The following is an 18,351-nucleotide window of genomic DNA, read 5'->3' as shown; positions in this document are numbered from 1 at the left end:
TTGCCTTCAATCTTTCCCAGCATCAGGGTCCTTTCCAATGAGTCGGCTCTTCACATTAGGTGGCCAAAATATTGGAGCTTCAGTTTCAGCAACAGTGCTTCCAATGAATGGGGTGGCAGCAGAGGCTGTGGTGAAGGCACTTGCGTAACTCAGTGAAGCTATGAGCCATGCCTTGCAGAGCCACCCGAGATGGATGGGTCATAGTCAAGAGTTCTGATAAAGTATAAGGAAATGGCAACCCATCCAGTGTTCTTCCCTGGAGAACCCTGTGAACAGTATGAGCTCAGACTCTACCACTGCCCCATTCCAAACTCCTGGCTCAGTTGTGGTCAGGATCAGGGGCAGAGATGCTGTCCTATGACCTATAACCTGCATGGGGGGTTGAGGGGTGGGCTGTGAGAACAGAAGTGACTTGAATGGGACAGCCAAACTCAAGAGTGTCTGCCTCCTGCAAAGAGCTGTAACCTATTACCAAAAAAAAAAAGAGTGTGATTTCATTAATCATTTCCCAATTCCTAAATATGGCATTTTGGAGGGTGCTAATCAAGTAGAGATGAGATGTTTATTTATTAAATGTCTATTTGGTGATGCTCACCCTGGCTGGTCTTATCTGTGACCCTCCTTACTGCCCTGGATTATGAGATGGTTGACCTTTTCTTTCTTTGATCCAGTGCTTTGACTAAATCGACAAGGGTGGTAGATGCCTTCTAAAATATGTATCTGTTCTGAGTCAGAATGCTGTGGCTGTGCTGTGACCAGCATCTGTGCCCCTTTGGTGCTCTGCTCAGCCTTGTCAGGGTGAACTGCTGCTACAGTCATAACACGAACGGGGATTTCTTCCTCACCCCACCTGGAGGCCGCCGCCATCAGAAGCAAGTCAGGCATAAGTCCTGTAGGCAGAGGAAAGTCCAGGGGAGCAAAAATAAGAGCACGGCACTATTTATTTATTCAGAGAACAAGGTTTGGATTTGATGTGGCATCTCAGACCCTTAAAAGTTTTCTGTTGAACCAAACTTGGAGATCTCAGGATGAGAAGGCATTTGAAGACAGCAGAGTCCAGTCTGAGGCCATGGGACAAGTCAGACATTTGTCTTTCCTGTTTTTCAGTTAGGACAGTCCAGTCCTGAGGAAGTAAATGATTTTTCCAAGGGGCCCAGGTATCAAGGGGCAGCAGCAAGGCCACTGTCCCTGTAGGGGGCCCTCTTTTGCCTTGTTAAGTGCCGCGGATCTGGGTCTACTGGATCCCCAGGGCGCATCCTTCAAACACCGGGAAGACACTGAGATCTGTTGCTGCTGTCTTTTCCCAGCTTTTCATGAAACTTTCTATGGCTTTTTTTTCACCCAGAACCTAATCACATCTCACCACCTTCACTACCGCCACCCTGGTTGAGATGCCAGACTGTCTTGTTCGAAGTGTGGCTTTGATCTCCACACTCTCTCCAGGCTTTCAGCCTCTCCATCTTATGGTCTGTTGAAAACAGAGCAGAAGAGCAAGCCTGTTAACTCTGTCATATCAAGATCCTGCTCTACTCATCACAGTCCAATAGCTTCCTTTCTCTGTCAGAGGAAAAGTCAGAAGCGTTAGGATGAATCCGTACACAATCTGCCCCCATCCCTGTGACCTCTCTGACCTTGTTTTCTGGAACCCTCTCCCATGTTCATTTCACTCCAGCTTCACCAGCCTCCTTGCTCTTCCCCAAACACCCTGGACACAGTCCTGTCTCAGGGCCCTGGGACTTACTGCTTTCTCTGTCCGTAATCCTCCTTTCTCAGACAGCTGTGTGGCTTGGTCCCTTGCTTTGCTCAGGTCCTTGCTTGAAGTGTCAGCAAGCCCTGCCCCAATCGTCCCACTTAATATCAAGCCCTTTTCCCATCAAGTCATTCTCATGACAGTTCTTCAGGGCTGAGGCTTCTTCCTGCCCCAGTTCCTTTTCTAACTCCCGTGATGGGAGAGATAGTCCACGTGGTTCCCACGCAAACCTAACTTCTTCCCCATGGCTCTTCCTGCCTCGGAACTGATTCTGAACACGCCTATAACCGTGTCTGATTCTGGGACCAACTTCGGTGGATATGTGTTGTGGGGAGGGGGAGGGTTCCCCCACAAGTTCAAGCAGTTCTTCTACAGGAGCTAGGTGCTATACAGTTGAACTCAATTTTGACACTATCTACAACGGTAAAGAGTCCACCTGCCGATGAAAGAGATGCAGGAGACATGGGTTCAATCCCTGGGTTGGGAAGATCCCCTAGAGGAGGAAGTGGCAACCCACTCCAGTATTCTTGCCTGGAGAACCCCATGGACAGAGGAGCCTGGTGGGCTACAGTCCTTGGGGTGCAGAGTCAGCTAAGACTGAGTGACAGCACACACACATGCAGCAAGAGATAGCTTCAGATTTCACAGACTAAGAGCTCAGTCCTGCAAGACTGCTCCCAAGCACACACTCACTTCATATGCCACAAGTCCACATTGTACCATGTGCGTCTGACCAAACAGCTAGAGATTAGAAATTCCAACAACCCCTCCTTGGGTTCTAATAATTTTCTGGAGTGGCTCAGAGAACAGAGGAAACCAGTTTACTTACTAGATTACTGGTTTATTATAAAAGGACAAAACTCAGGAACAGACAAGTAGAAGATATGTGTAGGAAAGGTGTGGGTAAGCCCTCTCCCCACACCACTCTATCAGTTTCTCCTTGTGTTCAGCAACCTGACATCTTTCTGAATTCATTTTGTTTGTTTGTTTTTTTCTGGAGGCTTCATTACATAGGCAGGATTGATTAAATCAGTGGTCACTGGTGACTGAATTCAGTTGCCAGCCCCTCCCCTTCCAGGGAGGCTGAGAAGGCTGAGACTGAAAGTTCCAAACCAATAATCACATGGTTGGTTCCCCTAGCAACCAGCCCCCATCCTTAGCTAGGATCCAAAAATTACCTCTTTAACATAACAAAAGACACTTGATCACTCTTATCTCAGGAAATTCCAAGAGTTTTTGGAACTCTGTGCCAGGAAATGGGTGGAAGAGCAAATATATATTTCTTATTATAAATCATAATATTGCACCTTGGAAAGCGACACTTTGGTGCACCTTGGTATTCCAGCTTTTTCCTTCCTAGACAACCAGTTTATCTCTCTCCTCCTCCCCCCTCCTTTTTTTTAACTATGCTTTTCCTAAGGGTCTGTCTGGAAAGTTAGATTAATTTTTCCTGGAAGTTCTGGATGCAATTCTAGAGTTTTCTAGAATTAAGGAGAACAAAAAGGGAAGTGATTACACCTTAACTTTAAATGACTCTTCCCCAGGCTCCCAGCTGCCCATTTTCTTCAAACCATCTCCTCCCTTTAGAAAGAAGGCTCTGCCTTCCCTGGATCCGCCCATCCCCAGGAGGCCTTTAGCCACTTTGCAAATTGTTCCTCGGTGGGGACCTGCTTTGCCCTCTTCCTCTGGAGGCTGGCCTCTGAGGTTTTCCTGAGCCATTGCTGGGCACAGAAGCGCTGCTCTAGGTTGTGTATCGTTTTGCTCCACCCAACCAGGATATAAGACCCTGGGGGCAGGTCCCACGGTTTAAGAGTCCTTGTGTGTTTGCCAGCACTAGGCATGGAGCATATAAATATGCAATTGTTCTATTCCTTGGGTTCTTTTTCTCCCTCTCTTCTTACTGTGTCTGCAGCCTTCAGAGCAAAATTTCACAACCCTCAGCCCAGTGTTGCCTAAGGGAGTGTGGTTTCTGTAATTCACTGTTACCCCATGTGCCCTGCTTCTTTTTCTCTAGCTAAATGGGACATTACAAGGGATGGTCTCTGTTTCTTTCATTAATTATTTCCCCTCCTTTCCCCTGAGGCCTCAGCACTTGACAGATACTCAACAAATATTTATTTACTCAACAAATATTTCTTGAGCATGTGTCATGCGCCAAGCACTGTGCCAGCACTGGGTACAACAGTGAGAGAGAGAAAAAGAGAAAAAAAGACAAAGTCTCTACTTTCATAGTCTAGTAAAAGACATAGAAAAGAAGTTAAAACTCCAAGGAAACCCATAAAATTTCAATTGCATAAAGTACCATGAAGAATAAAACTCATGATGCCATAGTTGCGGGGGGGCGGGGGGGATGTCTTTATTAAGAAGTTCAGGAAACTAATGATGATTCAGCTTCTATCTGAAGGGCCAGAAAAGGCCAACTAGGCAAAGAAGGGGGAAGAGGCACAGTGTCTCAGAGGAACTGCATATACAAAGGTCCTGTGGCAGAAAGGAGAATGGGCTCTGGAGTGAGAGGAAGGTGTGAACAGTGGAGATAGCCTGGTTAAAGCTGGGTCTTTATGCTAAGGTGGTTTGGATGAGGGTAAGGAAGGTGGAGATGGAGAGAAGTAAGCAGGTTTGCATACTGTTTCCATGGTAACATTGCCCAGACATGGGAGTGAATTTGATACTTAAAGAGCATATGGTATCAAAGATGAGCGCTCCGTTTCTATGAGTGCATGGAGGGATGAACTTGGTTGGCAGCATCACACTGTCCAGGATCCTACCTGGCAGTCCTTCCCTGCCCTTTCCTGTCTTCCCCCTGACGCCAAGAGTCCATTTCAAGTCTCCTGGGCACGCCTAGCTGGCTTGCTGCACTCTTTGCTGAGTCTTCACAGTGGGAGGGGGGGAAATCTTCTCATTTTATCCAGCAACCCACCTCCAAGATCCTTTTCTCTGAAGGCTCAACTGAGCCACGTGCAACTCATTTCCAGGGAAGGGTGGGCTGGCTTCATCAGTGCTAAGTGAAATCCTGTGTTCCTGCCAGAGGCTTTGATATATGGAGCGATGCTGGGAAGGGCTGTGTGTGGGCTTTCTTTCTCTTTTTTTTAAACGCACCTCCCTGGTACTCCTTGAATGGCAGTTGACAATTAGCTGCTAAGTAAAAGGGGGCACTTATTTTTATTGCGGGGGCCTTGACAGCTTTATGTTCACTCTTTAAAAGCCAAGAGTCATGTGTGTTAAGGTGAGTGGGGAGGAGAAGATGTGTGGGAAGGAGGAAGGGAGGGCCGGGGCAGGTGCCGACAGATCCCATGGTTTCAGTGCTGGAGTCAGAACCTGAGCAGTGTTTACAAGCATGTGTTGATCTGGAAACAAGAGAGAATGGTTCCTGCAGCTTGTGGAGCAGGGAAGGTCTGAGGCTGGCCCTGCAGAAAGTACGATTCCTGGGCCCCCATCATGCCTCGTATCCCCAGGATGCCGCGGTGGGAGCTGGGCTGTGGCTTTCCTGCCCTGGCACTGCTCTTTTGCTGGAATTTCAGGAAGAAAACACCCAAGCTCCAAAAGAAAGGTATTTCTTTCCAATTTTGTGATTTGCTTCTTCCACAAAAAGACGCTTTGTCCAGTGTTCCCTTTCCCTCCTGTCTGAGAGGGGTATGCTCCTAGGACTGAGCCTCTGGGGACAGGAGGGGAGAGCAGGGAGAGAGAGGCAGAGAGGGGCCTCTCTGTGACCTGGGCTGGACCGGAGGCTGGGTGGGAGGGCTCTTGTCCTGGATCCAGGAGTGTTTGAGCAATGATGAAGGAGGAATGAGACTAAAAAGGAGGTGACAGCTAATCCTACTTGTGGTTAACAGAATCAATACAGTGTTCAGGGGTTTTCCAGCAAATCTGGGGTGGAAGCTAGAGAAGTAAGGAGTGAAGGATGGCTTGTGAGAGGAGACAAGACAGTTTACCCCTTTCTCTGTTTCCTTGAGCTTTTTGGATGTCTGAAATTTTACCTGGACAGTTTTATTCCACTGACTTTACAAAAGAAAGATTAAAGTGTACTGGTTTTAGAATCCCAGGGTAAACATTAATATGACCTTGGACAGATTTGTAACCCGAGCCTCAGTTTTCTCATCTGTAAAATGGGACAATAATAGCTACTTTATTATTCTTAAGAGGACTAAATGAAAGAGCACATGAAAATTTTAAGGTAGTTTGTCATAAAATTAGCTTAATTAATTAAATGTATTAATAATTATATAGCATATTATAATTACTTAAGATTTGTACCTGTTTAGATGGAAATGCTTTTGTTAATGGTAACGGGTCCAAAGTAATGAGCAATTCTGAGTGGACGAGTGGTTGGAGAGGGTAGAAAGGGCAGTTCCCTGAAGGGCTGAGTGCAAGCTAGGAGGGCAGAGAAAAGGGAGCTGGGTTTCTCCTCTTAGTATCCATAGGATAGGAAATGGTCTCTGAGTACTTTCTAACCCACTGTCTGTTGTCTTCCCCTTTCACTGATCCTTCACTTGTTTCCCTAGACTTCTCAGTTCATCTATTCCCTTATAGCTAGGTATTTCTTGTCTACTCAGGATCAAAGAATTCAGGATCTTTGAATTCTTTGTCCACCCAGGATCAAAGAAGTCAGGATACTCTAGCAATCAGGATCCAGAATTCAGAGGCAGGTAGAACTCAGGATTGGGTCTTTGAAGTTCCAGGGATATTTTGGACTCTAAACTCATGACATGTGATGTGAGATGAAGAGTGGCAAACGCTGATGCAGACAAACTGAAGAAATAAGGTTGCCCTTTCTCTCATGGTAGAAGGGATCTGTGGGGTCTTGGTGTCTCCAGAGCAGGCAGTGGTCATCTCTTGTTGGTAAGACTGGCTTGCACGGATTTCTAGGCTGGAGCTGGAAAGTTTGGAGTCTTCATCACATAGGTGATATTTAAAGTTGTGAGATTATAAAGTACATGTAAAGGCGGAAGGAAAAGCTTGAGACATTAACCTTTAGTGTACAGGGAGAAAGGAGGAGTCATCCAAGGGGGCTGAGAAATGAGGCTGGTGAAATAAATGGAGAACCGAAAGCCATGTGAGAAATTGTCTCAAGAAGGAAGGGATGATTTGCTGTGTCACGTGTTGCTGACGCAGCAGTTCAGAAAAAGACCGAGAATTTGATCACCGGACTTTAAAAATGCAGAGGCCATTGATTTCCTTTCCAATCAATCCTAAAGGAAATCAATCTTGAAGATTCATTGGAAGGACTGATGCTAGAGCTCCAATACTTTGGCCACTGATGGGAAGAGCCCGACTCACTGGAAAAGACCCTGATGGTGAGAAAGATTAAAGGCGAAAGGAGTAAGCGGCAGCAGAGGATAAGATGGTTAGATAGCATCACTGACTCAATGGATGTGAATCTGAGCAAACTCTGGTGTGCTGCCAGTCCATGGGGTCGCAAAGAGTCAGACATAGTGACTGAACAACAGTAACAAATTGGTTTCCTTGACAAGTGCAAGTTCGGGGAAGTGCTGACCAGAGTGCATTGGGGAGAGAAGGGACAGGGAACAGGAGGCATGGGAGACAGCAGGTAACAGCTCTTTGAGGACTAGTCTGTCATGTGCCAGGCTCTGTGCCAGGAGATAAAAATAGATGGTGAGCCAGACAGGCTGTCTGCCTCTGAGGAACCCACAGTCCAGGGGAAGAGAAATACTTAAATAAATCATCATAAGACGACATGAGAAGTGATGGAGGTATACACAGGGAGTGCCGTGAGCACAATGTAGGGAATAACCAATTCCCTCTTAGGAGAAGGCATTTGAGTTCAGGCTGCAGGAAAATCAGGTTTCCTGGTGGGGAGGAGGAAGGGCTTTCACTCCAGAGTTTTCAAGAGGAAGGCTGGTTTCCCTTCTATCATAATCTACAGTTACCAAAGAATCTGGGCTGCAGCAGATGCTCAGGCTATATTTGCCAAATGATTTTGTGAATTCCAGTGGAAGGAGTTTTCAAAAAAAGAAAGAATTGCTGAAGCACCCATTACAACAATGTTTGCAGTACGAGTGAGGATTGAAAAGAGAGGCAGTTTAAAGTGAATTGAAAATGTCCTGATCTGTTAAGAAGGAAGGAAGGGGTGTTGCACATCATTCTAATGTACAATAATTAGTACCTTGTGTTAATGGCTTTGTATTCTCAATGCCTCGGAAAGTGCCTACTGCTTGAATGATTGACTGAATTGCTATTGCTTGTGAGAAAGTCTATAGGAGGAGCAGTGACTTGGGAGAGTTGGGAGTGGGATGAGAGTGAGATTGGAGAAGACAGTGGGAGAACTGCCATCAGACATTGGGCTTACAGGAATAAAGGAGAGAGAGAAAGAAATGAGAGGCAGAGATGATATCTATAGAAAGAGATTGGACCAGATATGCAAATTTGTGTCAATTTATGGGTGCTATCCAAATGCATGGACTTGTATGAACTTTCCCAAAGATAACATCTAGAGTGAGGAGAAGTCTGAATTGGGATGCTAGGAAATGACACATTGAAGCGCAGGTAGAAGATGGGAAAGTACAGGAACCTGCAGAGGAGCCTGCAGGGAGATGAGACTAAAATGAAGGTGGATGGTTTCATTGCCACGTAGGGAGGAAGTCTTGAGGAAGGAAGGAGAATCAATACCATTGGTCTTCAGAGAAGACCAGCAGATTGTGGAATGAATGAAAGTCAGTTCAGTTTAGCCGCTCAGTTGTGTCTGACTCTTTGTGACCAAAGAGTCACATCACCAGCTCCTGGAGCCTACTCAAACTCATGTCCATCAAGTCAGTGATGCCATCCAACCATCTCATCCTCTGTCGTCCCTTCTCCTCCTGCCTTCAATCTTTCCCAGTATCAGGGTCTTTTCTAGTAAGTCAGCTCTTATCAGGTGGCCAAAGGATTGGAGCTTCAGCTTCAGCATCAGTCCTTCCAATGAATATTCAAGATTGATTTCCTTTAGGATTGACTGGTTTGATCTCTGTGCAGTCTAAAGGACTCTCAAGAGTCTTCTCCAACACCACAGTTCAAAAGCATCAATTTTTCAGCGCTCAACTTTCTTTATGGTTCAAGTCTCACATCCATACATGACTACTGGAAAAACCATAGCTTTGACTATACGGACCTTTGTTGGCAAAGTAATGTCTCTTCTTTTTAATATGCTGTCTAGGTTTGTCAGACTTGGCTATTAGGAAGGCATGAGAAATCTTAGATAACAGCTGGTGAGGATACCAGATTGAAATAGATTGAGAGGTTACATGAATAACAAGGGAAACAATGGAGGCCATGAGTGCGGATGACTCTTTCCAGAAGCATACATGTTTCTCTGTAAGCATGTTGGTGAAGAAAAGAAAGGAAGTATTTATTGATTGCAGGAGAGCTGGGGTGGGAAATGATTCTTTAATAAACTGGTAAAGACTTAGATGCAGATGCTCTTTCAGTTTAAGATATCAAAGAAGAACGAAGTCCTAGAAAAGACAGAAAAGGAGGGTACCCCACTTTAAGAAACATCGTCTTAGACAAAAGCACAGGGTAGTTTTCTTCCTCCAAGAGAGGACAGGCAGATGGACAGAGGAGGGAGGATAGGAAAGGCAGGGACTGGAGATCACAGTTTCTTTCATGATGTCCTCTGTTTGGGGAGATAAGGACAAGCGGAGACAAGGTCACCTGCTAAGACAGAGGGGAGGGGGATGGGTGGTGGGTTCAAGGGTGTGGTGAAGATTTGGACCCAAGGAGATGCTGGAGGGTAAAGGGATGTTGGGAAATGTGTGTTCTGGGGAGAATGACATTGAAAGTTGTGACTGTGGACCATGGGAGGAAGAGACAATGAGCACAGGAACAAAGCTGAGAGACTCAGACGAGGAGGAAAGCTGGTGGACAGGCTGTGCAGAGGTGTGTAAGAAGGAGCTTGATTTCAGATCATCTGCCTCAAGACCTCAGAAACAGAGCTTACATTTGACAGCTCTGACATCTTTGTGTTTGGGGTGTCTTTCTCTACTGTGATCCAGCGGGCTCCTTGAGCCCAAATGTCAACTGCTCTGAAACACATCTGCTTTTCTGTCTAAGGTGCCCTCCCTAGAACTCTCAAAGGGAACTTTTTAAATGTCCCGTTTTCTATGCATTCAATTCAGTTCAGTCGCTCAGTCGTGTCCAACTCTTTGTGACCCCATGAATCGCAGCATCCCACCCCTCCCTGTCCATCACCAACTTCCAGAGTTCACTCAGACTCACGTCCATCGAGTCAGTGATGTCATCCAGCCATCTCATCCTCTGTCGTCCCCTTCTCCTCCTGCCCCCAATCCCTCCCAGCATCAGAGTCTTTTCCAATGAGTCAACTCTTTGCCTGAGGTGGCCAAAGTGCTGGAGTTTCAGCTTTAGCATCATTCCTTCCAAAGAAATCCCAGGGCTGATCTCCTTCAGAATGGACTGGTTGGATCTCCTTGCAGTCCAAGGGACTCTCAAAAGTCTTCTCCAACACCACAGTTCAAAAGCATCAGTTCTTCAGCACTCAGCTTTCTTCGCAGTGCGACTCTCACATCCATACATGACCACAGGAAAAACCATAGCCTTGACTGGATGGACCTTAGTGGGCAAAGTAATGTCTCTGCTTTTGAATATGCTACCTAAGTTGGTCATAACTTTTCTTCCAAGAAGTAGGCGTCTTTTAAGTCAGATCAATTAATCATTTCCTTCCAATTTGGTGAAAATATCTATCTAGCTCCTTTCACAGACAATTAGAAACCTAATTCTATATATTTCCTGACACCCTCTAATTGTTTCTCATCATTTTGCATGGGTCCTTTCATTTTCATAACTTGGTAGTAGGCTAATTGAAAGCGAGAGTCACCTCATACAGGCCCTTGTCTATAGAACCCATTCCACATGACCTGTTGCTGATACATGCAGGGCACTCAGTAGATGCCAGTGTGAGGCTGAAATCACTTCCTGAGGGCATCCCTATTAGGGTTTAAACTACAGAAATGCCCAAATTGTCATTAATCTTGGAAAGCACTTGCTTAAAGATGACAAAGCTCATTAAGTAATTCAGCAAAATTGTTTGACTGTCTGCCTTGTCCCCATGCTAAACATAAGGGTGAAATCAGGTTGAGTTGGATTGAGAGATTACATGAATGACAAGAAAGAAGTAGGAGCTCCGAGGGCAGGGGACTCTCCTGGACTCCTCCTGGCATTAGGGAGCCTACAGTCTTGCAGGGGGCACAGCACAGGTACGTGATAGTAACTCAGTGAGAAAGGATTGGGATGGTACAGAAGGGATATGGGTGCACTGAGCGAGGATGGAGTGCCTCCGGCTGGGTCAGGGAAGTCTTGGCAGAGGTGATGGTATTTGAGTTGGGCCAAGGAAGACGTGGGCTTCCCTTCTGGCTCAAATGGTGAAGAATCTCCCTGCAATGCAGGATACTGGGGTTGGATCCCTGGGCCGGGAAGATCCCCTGGAGAAGGAAATGGCAACCCACTCTAGTATTCTTGCCTGGAGAATTCCATGGATGGAGCAGCCTGGCAGGCTACAGTCCATGGGGTCGCAGTGTCAGACACGACTGAGTGACTAACACTTTCACTTCAGGGAAGACATAGGATCTTAGTAGACAGGGAAGAGGGAGATGAGCAGATTGGGCAGCTAGAAGAGACCGTCCAAGGGTGTATAGTCTGGTGAGTACTGTGGGCTCTGAGACCATCAGAGGGAGGTGCCTTTGGGGGCATGGGAGGAAGTCAGGCCAGAAAGGTAGGTGGGGGCTGGCCCAGTTGCTGACCTAAGGGATGCTGGCCCTGGTTTTCAAATTTTACCCACAGAAATATTTAAGCAGGCAGTCTCACTGGAATGCTGTAAGTAAAACAGAAAACAGCCCAGCACGTCTGAGGTGATGAGGATCCCCTGGAGCTTTGAGGGGTAATTTGAAAAATGCTGCTGTGGCAACTGGGGAAGAAGTGGATGACTATTAATAATGGAAGCATACTTGGGTAAACCAGTTGTTTATAAAGGTAACTAGCAGGAGGATTTTGAACAATTACAGGAAAGGAGACCACAGCAGAGGTAGAGAAGGGAGGTGTCCAGCTTGGCCTCAGGCAGTGGGGACTAAGGAGGACCCCGGTCACAGAGATATGGCTGCAGCTCTTACATGTGGGATCCACATTAATTAGAGACCAAATAACGGGGACACACCAGAGAGAGAATCATGGGGAAAACCAAAGGACTTTGGGCACAGTGTCCTAGGGATTGGAGTAGTCAGTGTAGCAGAGCCCTAATGATGCCAGAGAGAAAACCAGGCAGGACAGAAATGAAACCATGATTGTCTTCTGACCTCCAGGACATGAAGGGCATGGGGCCCTGGTCGGGAAATGGGTAGTCAGCCAGTGTCCTGATTCATAAACTAACCTTGTTCCACTGCTGGGGTGGGGAAATTATAGAGCCAGATGCTGGCAGGGCTGGGTGGAGCTGGTCCACACATGCTTCGCTGGAGGCAGTGTAATTCGGAAAAATATTTCTGGAAAGCAATATGCCTACCATAGTCATTAAAATGTTCAAACGGCTTGACCTAGTAATTCCACATGTGAGAATTGGCCCTAAGGAAAGAGTTCAAAAGGAGGGAAAACCAATGTTCATCCAATCCAAATGTTAATTAATCAATTAATTAGAAATTATACATTGAACTAGATACATTCCAGGAACTCTGCTAGGCTAGTGACCATGTTCACTGTGGCAGTGTTAACAACAGTAGAACATAGAAAACAACATAAATTATTTAAAACGCTGCAATGGTTTAATACAGTACAAGACATCATATGGATGTTAGACTATTATGCTTTAATGCTAAATGGCACAAGCAGAATTCAGAATGGCCTACTTGCTCCTCTTCATTTACTGCCTGGGTGTGAATTCTGACTTGTTCTGTGTCCTGGCACCTGACCTTGGCAAGTTCATTAGCGCCTCTAAGGCTCCATATCTTTAATAGTAACACAGGTATAACAATACTATCTCATGGAGTTGGCTGTCAAGATTAAGTGAGGAAAGGTGTTCAAACTTAGCACAATTCCTAGCACAAAACAAGCAGTCATTAAAAGTGAGTTGCTCTTTTAAATACTATAAATGTAGACAAACAGACTGACCGACAGCCTCAAATGGACAGCCCCCACTTTATAGCCCCAGAAAATATGATGTGTGGTTTGTCTTGTATATTTTGTTCAGTATCATTGCAGAAAATCCTATCACTTTGACTGCTCAGTTCTGCCAAGGGAAATCGGAGTGATGGGCAGGCCCTGCTTTCTCTCTTCCCAGCTGTGTTTGGCCAGCGCTTGGATGAGACCGTGGCTTATGAGCAGAAGTTCGGCCCCCACCTGGTGCCCATCCTGGTGGAGAAGTGTGCCGAGTTCATCCTGGAGCATGGTCTGAATGAAGAGGGCATCTTCCGACTGCCTGGGCAGGACAACCTGGTGAAGCAGCTGAGAGATGCTTTTGACGCGGGGGAGCGGCCCTCCTTTGACAGGTATGCTGTGCTCACCTCATCGCCCCTGTGGCCTGCTTGGCTGAGAGGACCTTTGTCTACTAGTTGAGCTATGGGACTTGCATAGATGCTTCCCAAATCCCTGGCTTGCAACAGAAAAAGCCTTTTGTTCTGCTTATAACTCTAAATTTGGGAGCCTGGAGCATGGTTAGAGAAGCATGCTGACCGTTTATGTGAGAGAGGACATGAACTAGGACTAGGGCCTCGCAGGTCAGTCAAGAGGTGTGTAGGATATGGGGGGAGAGGAATGCGGACTAAGGGAGAAAGATGGGACCTAGCTCACAGCACACGATTTGAAGCAGACGAGGGATGGAGAATGGCAGAGCTGGCTGGGCAGACTTGGGGTGGTGGATTAGGTACTGTGTCAATATCCAAGGGTTCCGATGGTCTTCCTTGGCTTTCCAGAAATGGCCAGGGCCAGGACTTCTTGCTTATTTGTGGGAGCACAATCCTGTGCAACTCTGAACTTAATTCAGAACCCTTTGGGAGGGAGTACAGACTGACATCATGGCAGCCTGGTGTTTTCCCAATCTCGTCTGTGGAGGTTGCCCAGCCCTGTTTGGGGCATTTCAGGTGTAGTGATGTTTCTTCCACCCTCCCCCCCCCGCCCCCCCCGCCCCCACAACCACTGCATCTACACAGCTGAAGTTTTCTTCTCTGCCCTGCTCAACTCGCGCAACCCCCACCGACACTGGATACTTTTGACCTGTTGTGCAATGCTTGCTCAGTTGCCTGCACGCGCTTGTCCTGCCGGCAAGAAAGAGCCATTGTTCTTTCCAAATCAGCAGCCCATAAACCGAGGTTTAGTGAGCGGAGCCTGAACTCTCACCAGTCTCCAAAGATTGAAATCCCCCCAGGAGCTTGTTTACGATGGAGGACTAGGGCTGATCCCGGGACAACCATGGACGGCTAAGTGTGGTACTGTGTCGCCCATCTCACCCTCCTTCTCCCTCACCTCCCACTCCAGTCACCAATGATGCCCACTCTCCTTCAGAAGCATTGCTGAGACCCGTCTCTTTCTCCCCATTCTCAGCCAGTGTCTTGGTTTGGAGCATCATGTCTGTCTCTGCTGTCCTTGACATCCAACAGGTTAATTTATCAAGGTGCTGTCTTTTAACAAGAAAGCAACAGGCGAAGATGTTACTGGAATGAGAGCAGGTTACGGGCATCAAATTTACAGAGCGTTCTGGGAGGACCATAAATCACATTTCACCATCAGGCACCTGTTCAATCAAGTGCACCACCTTCACACTGACTTTTCTTCTCATGTTTTTAGCTAGCTTTGCGTGGATCAAAAGATGCAGATGGCTTATTGCTAAAGCAATGAGAGTCAGCCAGGAGGACTGGAGGTGATTATGGGAGTTGCCAAACACCTGCCCGAGGCTTGAGATCCTACATCTATAAAGTCAGCCTGGGTGGTTGGAGTTGAGTCTTTGATTCCTGTGAAATATTTGGGGCTGGAGGAAGGAGAGTTACACACACCTTGTCTGATTGCTCCACCCCCTAGGAATGAGGAATAGAATTTACACATTCAAAGTAAGAAGGGTCACCTGAGGCTCTTCAGAGCCGACTCTTGGGGCCACGTGACCCCTAGGGTACTTGTCTAGAGCCTCTACATTGGGCTTGTGTGCAGTTCCACCATCAGATCCCCCGAATTACCTCACTAGAAAGAAGGAAAACAAAGGTGCTCTCATTTGGTAGGTTCTACTGCAGATGTATCTGGTTCTCATTAAACATATAAATAAGAATTTGAAAATGTCTTTGTCTCGTTACTTCTAGGCTGGATACTGCCCATATATGATTCACTTCCCATACCTATATTTCTGTGAGAAAAGGACAAGTGTGCCACATTATAAGGTCAATGTTACGATGCAAGGGTCGGCAGACCATCTGAGAGGCCTTGGCTAATCTCTGATGGGTCAGTCATTGAACTCAGAGGTCACTTGGCTCCTGACTTGTTTTTAGTCTTTGATTAAAAAAATAAATATATATGAGGACATTTCATTAGGTTGAAGAAAAAGCAAACTCAGGAAAAATCATGCTGGAAATTTAGACTATAACCATGATATTTGAGCCAGTTCCTGTAACCATGGGGGCACAGACATTAAACCAAAAATTTAGAGACAAAACTGTATAGTTCTATTGTGTTAAGTGCTCCCAAAATGAAAAATTGACAGTATTTTTTTCATCTATTTTTAGTTTCACTTTTTAATCATTTTTCATTTCAGCAGGGGGCTTTTGACATGATCTGCTGGATTTAGGGGGCTTCCCTAGTGGCTCAGACAGTAAAGAATCCGCCTGCAATGCAGGAGACCTGGGTTCCATCCCTGGGTTTGGAAGATCCCCTGGGAGGAGGGGGGCCTTGGCAACCCACTCCAGTATTCTTGCTTTCACCCCAAAATGGCACTTAATCTGAGATACAATAAACAAGCCTAAGGATTTAGCGAAACCAAGTGGAATTATCTTCCCCTGGCAAAATGAACTGGAAAGCTTTCAGTGGATTGTAATATTCTATGATGATTTAGATGGCTAACTGTGTTTTTTGATGATAACTTTGAAGTATCAATCCTGTATCTGTGGTTACAGTCCCTTTCTCTTTTCTAATGTTGGCTATTACCTTCTCCTAATTGAGCTATCTATAAAGTTTGACTTTTTTGTGGTTGTGTTTATCTTCAAAAGTTTCTGGATCTTGATGTATTATCTATACTATTTTTCTCACTTCAAATTCTTTGTTTTCTGTGTTTGTTCTGTGGGTGTGTTCTGAGTTTTGGGGGCTGTGCCACATGACGGACGATGCATTGGAGAATGGAGTCGTGGCAGCAGGAAGCCAAATAGGGGCTGGGGCAGAATCCTGGCAAAAGACGATGGCCTTCCGGAACAGGGCGGGGAAAGGAGGGGCAGGACTTACAGGCATTCCAGGGGCACTTGCAGAGTAAGATGAGAGGATGTGGGGAAGGGGAAGGGCTTCAATCAAACCAGAGATGCCCATTGGGTGGACAGTGATTCAGGGGCCTTGGGACAAAGGAGATTTCTGGACTTAGGAGAATGCTGCTCTGCAAAGTGTCAGATGCTGTTTTCTGGGGAACTTCTCCTGCGTTTTGATGAGAGGGCTTTGCCAAGGTATTTTTAGGCAGTGACTCAGCAGGGAAGTCTTTTCCAGAATCCCCACCTTTAAGTGAATAGTCCCCACCCCTGGTTTCCTGAGGGCAGCAGTGGAGCAGAGGCAGGGCTCTGTGCTTGCTGGAGTTCTGCTTTGGAGTTAGAGTTCACGGGCCGCAAAGGCTGGAGTCTTTTCAGAAGGCAGCCCCAACCACCAGCCGTCAAAACAAACCAAAGAGAAAACATTTACATGAAATGTCAAGACCGAGAGCTCCACAGTCAAGCCGTGATGTTCTGGTTTCTGAGGCCTCAAATGCCTGCCTTCACCTCCTCATGCACAAATCCACCCCCCCTGGCCGTCCTCCAAAAGTGGCTCCCACCCAGCCCATCCACTTCTGTATCCCCCATTGCTGATGTCCAGGAAGCACTCAGATCAGCTGAACCTTTTACCACATCACAGCTTTTCAAAATACTACTGGGGCTGTCTCTTACAAACACCAGTTTTTCTTTTTCTTTCTGTTTTAATTGAAGCATAGTTGATTTACAGTGTTTCAAGTGCACAGCCAAGTGGTTCAGTCACACACACATATATGTCTATTCTTTCTCATAGTCTCTTCCGTTATGGGTTATCACAAGATGTGGACTGTCGTTCCCTGTGCTATGCAGTAGTCCTTCTTGTTTATGTATTTTATATGTAGTAGCAACTTCACTTTCATGCATTGGAGGGAGAAGGCAATGGCAACCCACTCCAGTGTTCTTGCCTGGAGAATCCCAGGGACGGGGGAGCCTCATGGGCTGCTGTCTATGGGGTCGCACAGAGTCGGACACAACTGAAGTGACTTAGCAGCAGCAGCAGCAGTGTGTATATGTTAATCCCAGACTCCCAATTTACCCCAACTCTCCTTCTTCCTTTGGTAACCATGAGTTTGTTTTCTATGTCTATGAGTCTATTTCTGTTTTGTAAGTAAGTCCATTTGTACCATTGTTTTAGATTCCACATATAAGTGATATCGTATATTTGTCTTTCTCTATCTGACTTACTTTACTTAGTATAATCTCTAGCTCCATCCATGTTGCTGCAAATTGCATTATAAGATTTCTTTTAAAGGCAGAGTAACATTCCATTGTGCATATATATAGCACATCTTCTTTATCCATTCATCTGTCAATGGACATTTAGACCGCTTCCATTTCTTGGCTATTATAAATAGTGCTGTTATGAACAGTGGGGTGCATGACCAGTTTTTCTTGATATGAATGAAATAAGCATATGTTTTTTCACTATTGAGCTTCAAGTTTATGGTATATTCAGACTCATTTTCTCTTATAGAGCTGTGGGATAAATGCAATAGCTCCATAAACCCCAGAGATCAGTAGACTTTTCTTAAAGGGCCACAAATAAAATATTTAGGCTTTGTGGGTCAGACAGTATCTACTACAGCTACTCAACTCTGTTCTTATAGCATGAAATCAGCTGAAGACAATACAAAAATGAATGAGCATGGCTGTGCTCCTATAACACTTTATTTATGGATGCTGAACTTCAAATTTCATATGATTTTTCACTTGCCATTAAATATTCTTCTTTTGACACCCCCCCCCCCAACCATTTAAAAATGTAAAGCCCATTCTTAGCTCACAGGATATACATATAAGGGCAATGGGCCAGATTTGGCTTCTGGGCCATGGTTTACCCAGTCTTGCCTCCATCCTCCTTGTTGATAATGTGCTGCCTGGCCCATGCCCTAATTCCTCATCATTCTTCAAATCTTTTCTGAAGCGTCTCCCAGGACTCCCCAATTCTATGTTGGATATCCCTTTTCTACATTTCGATGCAGTCCCAGGTCCTGAACTTCCCTTGTCTTTGCACTAACCACATAGTATTATAATGACTTGGTAACATTTGAGTCTATACAGCTTTGTTACTCCATGAAGACAGATGTCTTGTGTGTTTCAGGTATTTCAGGGTTCACTGCTGAAATCCCTATATCTGACCTAGTATCCTGA

General features: G+C 45.9%; 1 protein-coding gene and 1 long non-coding RNA gene across 15 annotated transcripts in view; one reads left to right on the top strand and one right to left on the bottom strand.

Annotated features, from left to right (window-relative positions):
• Nucleotides 1-18,351, top strand: part of ARHGAP25 (Rho GTPase activating protein 25) — a 93,317-nt gene that overhangs the window by 60,966 nt on the left and 14,000 nt on the right. For 12 of the 14 annotated variants that reach the window (XM_060412028.1, XM_060412027.1, XM_060412026.1 and 9 more), the window contains one exon: nucleotides 13,020-13,227. In XM_060412028.1, coding sequence (XP_060268011.1) covers nucleotides 13,020-13,227 — 208 coding nt within the window. Of the gene's footprint in view, nucleotides 1-4,777; nucleotides 5,298-13,019; nucleotides 13,228-18,351 lie in introns of those variants that run through there. The other 2 variants (XM_060412029.1, XM_042245960.2) reach the window with 1 other exon arrangement.
• On the bottom strand, nucleotides 924-1,936 carry LOC121819026 (uncharacterized). Its single transcript, XR_006059149.1, has 2 exons — nucleotides 1,742-1,936; nucleotides 924-1,468 (listed from the first exon to the last, which is right to left on the bottom strand). It is a non-coding gene; the product is annotated as an uncharacterized LOC121819026 (long non-coding RNA).

Source organism: Ovis aries, chromosome 3 (assembly GCF_016772045.2).
Source record: "Ovis aries strain OAR_USU_Benz2616 breed Rambouillet chromosome 3, ARS-UI_Ramb_v3.0, whole genome shotgun sequence".
Lineage (NCBI taxonomy): Eukaryota > Metazoa > Chordata > Mammalia > Artiodactyla > Bovidae > Ovis > Ovis aries.
Note: the sequence above shows the minus strand (reverse complement) of the source record. Positions and strands in the feature narration are given on the sequence as shown.